This window comes from Asparagus officinalis, chromosome 9 (assembly GCF_001876935.1).
Source record: "Asparagus officinalis chromosome 9, Aspof.V1, whole genome shotgun sequence".
NCBI classification, from domain to species: Eukaryota; Viridiplantae; Streptophyta; class Magnoliopsida; order Asparagales; family Asparagaceae; genus Asparagus; species Asparagus officinalis.
Genome location: NC_033802.1, coordinates 16,722,781 through 16,734,117, shown reverse-complemented (window position 1 = coordinate 16,734,117; position 11,337 = coordinate 16,722,781). Strand labels below are relative to the sequence as shown.

General features: G+C 41.7%; 1 protein-coding gene across 1 annotated transcript in view; it reads left to right on the top strand.

Moving 5' to 3' along the window:
• The window catches only part of LOC109823240 (probable L-ascorbate peroxidase 7, chloroplastic), a 12,087-nt gene extending 1,400 nt beyond the window's left edge, over window positions 1-10,687 (top strand). Inside the window, 5 exon segments of the mRNA XM_020389525.1 lie at window positions 8,465-8,505; window positions 8,630-8,716; window positions 9,747-9,774; window positions 9,777-9,856; window positions 9,944-10,687. Of these exon segments, the coding sequence (XP_020245114.1) occupies window positions 8,465-8,505; window positions 8,630-8,716; window positions 9,747-9,774; window positions 9,777-9,856; window positions 9,944-10,060 (353 nt within the window). The 3' untranslated portion in view covers window positions 10,061-10,687.

Sequence of the window (11,337 nt, the reverse complement as noted above, 5' to 3'; positions counted from 1 at the left end):
CATAACATCATTCATATTGCTTATGTTACACTCTAGAAACTTTGTCCCTGTATCTATTTGTTAAGGAAAGAAGTGACAGATCCTACTTACTTCTCTTTAAAGGAAAAAAGTAGATCTTTTCCTCTCAAAATTATTTTAAGTGATGATCTTTTTTTTTTCATTTTTTTCCCCTTGAAGTATATAAAGAAAGAAATCAAGACTAATGATGCAAACGTGACCCAATTTTTAAATTTTTAGAGACATGACTTCTAGTTCCTTCCTTAATAGGAGCAAACTCTGTCTTACGGGTGCATTCATTTTCTTACTGTTGGGGCGGAGTCACGCCCACCGCCGCGGAAGCGTTATCACCTGAGAGAGAGCCCTGGCTTTCGTTATCACAAAAGCACAAGTCAACCTCTATATTCTTGTTTCTTAAAGGAAACGAGAATAGATAGTGAAATTCTTATTTCTCAAAGGAAACAAGAATCGTAAGTGATATATTTCATCAAAGTGAAATATACACTCTTCCTCTCATCAGTTCAAAGACTGAAATATCAAGGGAACCTACAAGCTATGGCAACTCACAGATAAGACAAATACAAACACGAGATTTTTATGTGGTTTGGCAAACTAGCCTACGTCCACGAGAGGGGATTTCACTATGGAGGAAAAATACCAAACTTATACAAGTTCTCTCTTCCTCTCTTTCTTTTCTCTCAAAAACTCCTCTTGAGATTTTTACCCCCACTTAATATTTTCCCCACCCATATTCACTACACAAACACCTCTATTTATAGGAAATAAGGGGGGCGGGTCTGAGGCATTTAGGCGGGCAGAAACACGCGGGAAAAGAAGCGCGCGCGGGAAGCAGCTCGAGCACGAAGGCGCTGGGCTCAAGGCGAGCGGCGACGTGGTCCTTGCGTGCGCGCGCAAGAAAAACGGTGGGCGGGCTTTCTCGTGGGCGTGGGCAGACCCACGTGGGTGGGCTCCACCCTATCACAATTCTCCACCTCGTACATCATTTGATAAACCTCAAATTTTGGACGAACAACTGAAGAACCCCACGAACTCCACCAGAGAGATCCAGGCCAGAACCAGGCCAAACCAGCTGCGTCACTATACCGCGACTGCCTACGTACCCTCCACCTGGATCAAGCTAATCGTAGTTCTGCAATTATTCTCCAACATAGTCTTCACCTCACCTCCATCATTGCCCCGCAGGGCCATGCCCTCTTGGGCAAATCAACACGGGCTGATATGAAGCAAGTCCAAGCAATGTTGGAACTTGCTACCTATGACCACCTTGGTTAACATGTCAGCGGGATTCTCATTCGTATGCACCTTCATGAGAGAAATATCTCCTTCCTCTATGACATCCCGCACAAAATGATATCTGACGTCGATATGCTTGGTACGAGCATGGTGAACTTGATTTTTCGTCAAGTGAATCGCACTTTGACTGTCGCATCACAAGTTCACGCTCTCCTGCCCAATCCCCAAATCGTCTAGAAGACCCCCACAGCCAAAATGCTTCCTTCACTCCCTCCGCCATGGCCATGTACTCGGCCTCTGTTGTAGAAAGTACCACTGTAGCCTGCAACATCGATCGCCAACTAACTGGAGCTTCATGTATCCTGAATACATAACCAGTAGTAGATCGCCGTCTATCTAGATCGTCCGCATAATCTGAGTCCACATACCCGTCGATCTGACATGTATCTCCACCAAAACACAGACCCGTATCCGCGGTACTTTTTAAGTACCTCAGGACCCATTTCACCGCTTCCCAATGCGCCTTTCCCGGATTCGCCATGAATCTGCTGACCACACTAACCGCCTGTAAAATATCAGGGCGTGTACACACCATTGCGTACATTAAGCTGACAACTGCACTAGCATAAGAGACATGATCCATGTGTGTCTTATCTTCCGCTGTAGTGGGAGATTGTTTACCTGAAAGCCTGAAGTGTGGAGCCAATGGGGTCACCACCGACTTTGCACTTTGCATCCCGAACCTCGCGATCACCCGCTCTATGTAGCCCTTCTGACTCAAGAACAATCGCCGATTCGCCCGCTCTCTTCTAATCTCCATACCCAGTATTTTCTTTGCAACGCCCATGTCCTTCATCTCGAACTCATTGCTAAGTTGAGATTTCAGCTTATTTATCTCCACCTTGTTCTTCGATGCAATAAGCATGTCATCCACATATAACAGGAGATAGATATAATCACCTCCACGAAGCTTCCGAATGTAAACACAACAATCATACTCGCTTCGGGAAAACTCATGCTTCAGCATGAAGGAGTCAAATCGCTTGTACCATTGTCGTGGAGATTGCTTCAATCCGTAAAGTGACTTCCTCAAGCGACATACATGATTCTCCTTGTCGTTAACCTAGTATCCCTCAGGTTGATGCATATAGATCTCTTCATCCAAGTCTCCGTGCAAGAATGCCGTCTTGACATCGAGTTGTTCCAGCTCAAGATCACCATGAGCAACAATACTCAGTAGCACCCGAATAGAAGTGTGTTTCACCACCGGAGAAAATATCTCATTGTAATCCACACCCTCTCTTTGTACAAACCCCTTAGCCACTAGCCTCGCCTTGTACCTCGTTCCACCGAGCTCTGAAGGATCTTCCTTTCTTTTATACAGCCACTTACAACCTATAGCTTTCTTTCCTACGGGCAATGGGACCACCTCCCATGTTTGGTTCTTCCGGAGAGATTCCATCTCCTCCTCCATCGCAGCCAACCAACTCTCACTATTCTTGTCTTGAATAGCTTCCTTGAAGGAGACCGGCTCATCTTCCTCCACCGAGAGTGCGTACTCAACCAAATTAACATGCCCATAGTGCTTCAGGGGTTTGTTAGACCCTAGAGGGGGGTGATTAGGGTCTTATGCTAATCTAATCCCAATTAAAAGCTAATTAAAATTATATTGATTAATTTAATCTTGCAAGATATGAATATGAACAATAAAGATGAATAAGAAAACGCTAAGCAAAATACAAACACACAATATGTTTACGAGGTTCGGTCACCACGACCTACGTCCCCGCTCCTCACCTCGAGGAGATATCCACTATCACAATCCGGTTTGGAAGCCGGAACTTCTACACACTCGGTTTACAAGATCACCGAAAACTCTCACACTACACAAACACTATGCAATCACACTTTACACACTAAGTATAGGAACCTAGCCCGTGTCCTCCTCCACCCCGTGTCTCGTCTCACACTTCTCTCGGTGTACAAGTGTATTACAAGTGATTCTCACAAATGAAAGTTAAATATAATGATTTGTTCTCAAATAACAAGTGAGAACACAATGAAGCTCACACTCACTAAATCACACCCCACAACCCACACTATATGGTATGAAAATATTAAGCTCAATAAGTGTGTGTGATAACAGTGAATCAAACTCAATAGATATAGCTAAAAGAAGTAAAAATGAAATAATGAGCTATAAAAGAGTTTAGAAGACTTCTCAAACAAGAAGAACAGTAGAGATGATTCCAATAGGATTGAATGCCACTTCTTGTTATAGGAAAAACTCCTCTTGAAAAACTGATTGATGAAATCAACTATTAAACAGCTCTTAAACACACTTAATATTTTGTAAACCACCAAACTTGGATTTCTTAGTTATTGAGAGGAAGAACAGCAATGGGGTATATATAGCACCCCAATACAACAGCAAAAAGGATGTAAAAAGACCAAAAACCCAGTTTGAAAACAGACAGAAAAACTAGCCGTTACACAGGTTCTGACACCATGGCGGTCGACCGGGCCGGGCGACCGCTAAGCTCAAAAACTCAGATAATAAGGGTTTAGAGCTGGCGGTCGACCGACGGAATATTCGGTCGACCGGAAATTCTCTCGGTCGACCGGTGCGGTCGATCGCGGGTATGAGCTCAAAAAACCACTGTCGGTCGACCGGATCGGGACCGAAAACTGATATAGGCAAACTGACAGGTTTTGGGGCAGTTTTGAAAATTCATTAAAAATATCAAATCACATCCAAAAATAGTGAATCTTTGGGGAAAGTTTCTAAATGATAAAATAAACATGTTTAAAAAGGAATTTTTGGAAAATCAATTTTTGTTTGTGAAAACTACCTGTTTTTGAAAAATGCTTAGAAAACCTGTTTTTTATGAAAGTGAAAGTTGATATAGAACTTGTAAATATGTATATATATATTGTGCATGTATTATTTTTTTATGAAAGTGAAAGTTGATATAGAACTTGTAAATATGTATATATATATTGTGCATGTATTATATATATATAATGAAGTACGAAAGAGCTGTAAACATGAGATAAAAGTTATTGTAACCACGTTTGATGAAAAATCATTTATATGATAGAAAACGTCAAAAAACGTGTTAAGTGTTCATATATTGAGCTTAGATATAATCATACAATATATGTAAGTAAACTAAACATCTACCTAGGTACATCCACGCAAATGAACTTGAATCTTTAACACTTGATTGACGTGTATTGAAATACCTGAAAAGAGAACATAAACATAAAACACTAGAAAACTTATTAGTAATAAATTGTTTGCCAAATCATCATCAAAACTATAGGGTCAACAGGGTTGATCAACCCCCAGCTTCTGTACCTGCTTGTATACTCGTCTTGGCCTAGTGGAAGCCAAGCTATCCTCGAGCTGCTGTTGTTGTAGTGCCTGTGTATTCTCCTGCTGAACCTCCTCCTGATCAAGCTCATCATCTACCTGATTTCCCACTTGAACACGACTAGAACCTGATTGGTCTTTCAGTTCTATCTCAATAACCTGGGACTCGGGAGTCCCGACAGTATCAACACCACCATCTTTGGGCACCTTAGCAATCATGGACTTCTCATCAAATGTAACGTCCCTCCTGATCACGAACTTCGAATCTTCTGTACACCAAAGACGATAGCCTTTTACGCCTTTTGCATACCCCAAGAAAATTGTCTTCTTGGCCCTCGCGTCAAGCTTTCCCTCGTTGACGTGATAGTAGGCGGTACACCCGAAAATTCGGAGTCTCTCATAATCTGCATGCTCCCCTGACCACACCCGATAGGGTGTATCACCGTCCAATGTCGAATGTGGAGATCGATTCACAATATAGCAAGCTGTAGCAATCGACTCTGCCCACCATTCTTTACCCAAACCAGCATAAGATCGCATACTCACTGCTTTCTCCCGCAGTGTTCGGTTCAGTCTTTCCGCGACCCTATTTTGCTGTGGTGTAGATCTAACTGTCCAGTGTCTGGCAATACCCTCCTGATCACAGAACTCCTTGAAGGCACCGTCTGTGTACTCTGTACCGTTGTCAGATCTCAGCGTCTTCAATTTCTTGCCCGTCCTGTTCTCAACCATCGCCTTCCACTTCTTGAATATCTCAAATACCTCATTCTTATGCTTCAGGATTCTTATGCTTCAGGAAATAAACCCAAGCATATCTTGAATGATCATCTATGAATGAGACAAAATATCTGGAACCACCCTTGGAAGTTGTCGAAGCCGGACCCCAAACATCCGTGTGCACATAATCTAGTATCCCTCTGCTCTTGTGCTTGCTCCTCAGAAATTGAACCCTGTGCGCCTTTCCATACACACAGTCCTCGCAAAAATCCATGCAAGGCTTCTTCAGATTCTTCAGCAAACCCTCTTTACCAAGCAGATCCAGACCCTTCTCTGACATGTGCCCAAGCCGCCTATGCCATAATCGTGTGTGCTCACATGGGTCTCCACCACTTCCTTCAGCTCCAACTGCTGCATCTCCCGTCACCGTCGTACCCGAGAGAGTATATAGATTACCGTGACGAACACCCTTCATCACTGTTAAGGAACCCCGAACAACCCTCTTCACTCTGTTCTCTGTTACAATCTTGCAACCCCCGGAGTTCAAAGCACCGACTGAGATGAGATTCTTCTGCCAGCCGGGAACGTGTCGTACGTCCGTCAGGGTTTGAACCACTCCATCATGCATCTTGATTTTGATATCACCTAGCCCCACCGTTTTACAAGCATGGTTGTTCCCCATCAATACGGTTCCACCATCAATGCTCCTGTAGGTAGTAAACCACTTCCTGTTTGGACACATGTGGTAAGAGCAACCAGAATCAAGAATCCATTTCCCGGAGGTATCCTCGCCATCCGTGATGACATAACATTCCTTATCGCTCCCATCCTCTGAAGCGTAGCTCGCCTCTTCCTTGCCTTCTCGTCTTTCAGTCTTGTTGTTGTTCTTGTTAGGACAATCGATTTTGAAATGCCCAACTTCACCGCATTTGAAACACGCTCATCCCGCAAGAGGTCTCGATTTAGATCTAGACTTTCCTCTCTTGCCTTTTCCTCGCTCATTGTCTCTTCCTCTGGCAAACAGTCCCTGCGCTTGTTCTTTGTTACCACCAGTGGCCATATCACTAGTTACAATTTTTCGAAGATCATCCGCTAGAAGCGCCGTTCTAGTTTCATCCATCGATAAAGTATCACCCACAAGCATCAGTGTTTGTACCAGGTTCTCATAAGACTTCGGCAGAGATAGAAGTAGTAGAAGTGCCTGATCCTCGTCTTCCACTATCACCTCAATGTCTTTCAAGTCTGATAAGATCCTATAAAACTTGTTGATGTACTCCCGGATTGACGAGCCCTCCTCCATCTTACAAGTATACAATTTGGATTTTAAATAGATCCGGTTCGTTAGACTCTTCGTCATGAAGGTGCTTTCTAACTTCAACCACACACCCGCAGCCGTTTCCTCCCCGTCTACCAAGAAAGCTACATCCCTCTCAAGGCATAGGATAATCGACGCTCGTGCTTCCAGATCCAGCTCCTCCCAATCCTCATCAGACATATTTTTATGCTTCTCTCTTCCAGCCAAAGCCTTGTGCAACTTTTGGAAATCAGCGAATTTTTCATTTGCATCCTCCAATAAGAAAAATCATTTTTTCCATTAAATTTTTCAATCTCGTATTTTCCAACTTTACTTGTTTTACTTGTAGAAGTCATTTTCCGCTTGTATTATGTTAATCCGCTTCTCTCAGGAATTTTTAACAATTTCTTTGTGTTTTACCACACAATATTCAACCACCACCTCAGATCAGAAATTTTACCACCTCCAGTCTGAATAAGGGCTCTGATACCAATTGTTGGGGCGGAGTCACGCCCACCGCCGCGGAAGCGTTATCACCTGAGAGAAAGCTCTGGCTTTCGTTATCACAAAAGCACAAATCAACCTATATATTCTTGTTTCTCAAATGAAACCAGAATAGATAGTGAAATTCTTATTTCTCAAAGAAAACAAGAATCGTAAGTGATATATTTCATCAAAGTGAAATATACATTCTTCCTCTCATCAGTTCAAAGACTGAAATATCGAGGGAACCTACAAGCTATGACAACTCACAGATAAGACAAATACAAACACGAGATTTTTACGTGGTTCGGCAAACTAGCCTACGTCCACGGGAGGGGATTTCACTATGGAGGAAAAATACCAAACTTATACAAGTTCTCTCTTCCTCTCTTTCTTTTCTCTCAAAAACTCCTCTTGAGATTTTTACCCCCACTTAATATTTTCCCCACCCATATTCACTACACAAACACCTCTATTTATAGGAAATAAGGGGGGCGGGTCTGAGGCATTTAGGCGGGCAGAAACGCGCGGGAAAAGAAGCGCGCGCGGGAAGCAGCTCGAGCACGAAGGCGCTGGGCTCAAGGCGAGCGGCGACGTGGTCCTTGCGTGCGCGCGCAAGAAAAACGGTGGGGGGCTTTCTCGTGGGCGTGGGCAGACCCACGTGGGTGGGCTCCACCCTATCACACTTACCCTATCTCTTAGTGTACTTGACACATCTATTGGCACATTCTCATTGCTGCAGCATCCATTTTTTGCTCATGTTATTTGTTGATGGGTTTTCATCAGATCCCTAAATCGTTGTTGGTCTTATAGTTATCTTATAGAATTTTCCCTTCAATTTCTTAGGTATTCTACAATCACATGAGACTCTAGAAGAACTGCTAGCCATCCTAATTTGTTTCGATGAATCGCGTCGTCCTCAATTTCACCATTTTCATTATTGACTAATCCTAAATAACGAATGTGATTAGTCCTAAATATTTCTTGCACATCAGTGTATGTGATAATGTCCTTCCTTTTCTTAGTTTTACTAAAATTACATTCCATAAATCAAGTTTCCGTTCTGTTAATTCTAAATCCTTGAGACTCAAGAGTTCTCTCCACCTTTCTACTGTAGACACCATCTCTTCTCACGTATCAGCTCCTAAATAAGGAGTTGATGTAAATTTCCTTTTCTACATCCCATTATAATGCAAAACCTTACTTGAGAGTTGAAATAGGGACATTGCATGCTTGGAAAATGCTTGCTTCCTGGCTTGATACGTTTTGTTGTGCTTTTGATTGTCTTCTATTCTCCAGCTTCATTTTAATTCTGTAATTTTGTCGCTTTCTTCTTAATGTAGATGCTGGGCCTCCTTCACCTGCTGCTGAACATTTACGGAAAGTGTTCTATTGAATGGGATTCAATGACCAGGTTCAGACCTGTACTTAATGTTTTCATCTGGAAGTCCGCCAAATATTTTCACCTCGTATGTTAAATGCTTAAGGAATGTATTATATTGCTGCAGGAAATTGTTGCATTATCTGGCGCACATACCCTAGGACAGTCCAGACCAGAACGCAGTGGTTGGGGAAAACCAGAAACAAAATACACTGTATGTGTATTTTTCATTCGTCCAAACTTTAATGGCATCTTTAGTATCTTATTGAACCCAGATAGCGCGCGGGGTAGTAATCGTTCGCCTCTGACTTAGGCTGTAACCGATGCATTGATATTCAGATTCTATACCGTGTAATGCCCCTAAAAGTATTGACTAGTGAAGAATTTGTCAGGTTATTCTTAATCAAAGCTTGCTAATTGTTATAGTTACTGTCCTAAGCAACTATTGGCATCTGCATGATAGGACTGGTATTTACGTAAAAAAGGAGAGTACACATTCGTAGTAAACAATGCTTCATGTGCAATACATGAACCATAGTATATCTGTCTGTGTTTGTATGGTTGAGTCTAATGCTCATTGCAAAGGTGCGTGTCAGGTTTCTGGAGCATTCATTTAGGCTAGAATCCGCGAATTATCTATTAAATATGGTGCCCTTGTCCTCTCAACACCAGAGATGTTAGCTATATTGATTCCAAAATCAAGATCTAAGGCACCACAAATAAGTGGTTTACTATTCACCTTTTCCTTAGCTGATTTCATATTATTTGAGAAACAGACACCATTTTATATAAACATTAACTTCATTAAACGAGCAACTTACACACTTCGGATGTTACTACTCCGGAAGTACCAAATTTTGTGAAAGCACGCTGATCCAGATGCTCACTGCGGCAATTTGCACCCACTTCAGCTTCTTTCTCTCAGATACTCCTTGATGACCTTTCTTCTCTAAATAATGCCACGACTTTTTCTTTTTCCTGCTAGGACCTTGAGCTTGAAGATATTATATTCCCTTTCCTGGGTCACATTGCACAGGCAAGGCTTGCTCATACTGCATACTAGGATAATAATGACCAATTTTCGCTCCTGAGCAAGCCGATCAATGAACTTCAGTTGAATACATGATTTTTTTCCCCCATCTCACTACTTCTCACTACTAATGTACTTAGGTATTAACATTGCAAAATGCAATATTTAATCAGCGGTACACTCGTCCATTTTGTTTGCATTTATGTTATATCAGAAAGATGGTCCTGGTGCACCTGGAGGACAGTCGATATCAAAGAGAAAAGGGATGAAAATCTGCTAGTTTTGCCTGCTGATGCTGCTCTATTCGATGATCCGTACTTTAAGGTAAACAAAGACAGGATCACATGTTCCATCTTCATTAGGAACATAATCTTATGATCCTTAATTCCTGACAAATCTCTGGTTTTTTAGGTCTATGTTGAGAAACATGTGGAGGATCAAGATGCATTTTTCAAGGGATATGCCGAAGCGCATGCAAAGCTAAGCAACCTAGGGGCCAAATTTGATCCTCCTGAGGCATGTCATTGAATAATTCAATAATCTTTGCATTCAATTTTTCTATTTAGCGTTTTGCTGTTTAAAATTATCACAAGAAGAAAGGATGAGTTCGAAAATTCCAGAACGAAAATGACCTCGTTTATAATGATTCTTCGTCAGGGTCTCTCTCTAGTCTCTACAGGTGATGCAGCCAACTGACTGTTGGACAACGGAGAAGAGTGGAGTATCACAATGCGAAAAATGTTGCAGTTTACCATGTCAATTGAAGCTTGTTACAAATTTGTTTAGTTCGATATGTTGCGATTAATGTTTCTGGTTTGAGTTCAATGGTTCATGGTTAGGTCTAGTTGGTTGCCATCTTAGCCATCTCCTGTGTTCAGTTTTACTGGATAATGGTGTTTTCTCAGAACGTAGGAGCTTGTGCTAGAAAATCGAGTAATGTGAAAATGAAGCTAACGTTCTAAGGACTTGGGTGATCAATTTCTCAGCTACAGGATAACTAGGGAGCTTAGAGCTCCAAAAAAAGAGAGAATATAATTCTCTTGAGCATGCACCAAATTTACAGTGAAGGAGAGTTTTTGCGCTAAGTAATTTTCAGAGGAAGTAGCCTTGAATGAAGGCAAGGATTCATACAGGTGCGTTTTGAATGAGTCTAACAAGTGGAGTTAAAGATTTTAGTTGTTTTATTGTTTCGATATTGAGATTAATGACAACATGTCCAAAAACCAAAAAAGAAATAAAAAAAAATGTAACATGAATGTTTCGGCGTGTGATTCAAATTAATCGCTGCTGTGTATAATTTGCTGACTTACAACAGCTTGTATTGATTTGTCATGTATTGTATCCTCCCTTGATTAATATGTATCTTTGAGAAGATACTCCTGGCTTAGTTCTTGTTAAGTTAAGTATTGGGTATTGGGTTAATGGGCTGTTACCCGTTAACCTTAATCCTATTTGTATGGCTATATATATCTCTCTTGTTATTCTCAATAAACAACAATTAGGGTTTTCTCTATTCTCTACATATGGTATCAGAGCATGAAACCCTAGCCGTCACAAATGCTCATTCATATCCCTCGACATTTCAGTCATAGAACTGATGAGAGGAAGAGTGTCTATCTCACCTCGTTGAGATCTTTCACTTCTATTCTTGTTTTCTTCGAGATTGAGATCTTTCACTTCTATTCTTGTTTCCTTCGAGAAACGAGAATTTCACTTCTATTCTTGTTTCCTTCGAGAAACGAGAATATAGAGTTTGACTGGAGCCTTTGTGCAAACAGAAGCCAAGGCTCTCTCCCTCAGGTGTG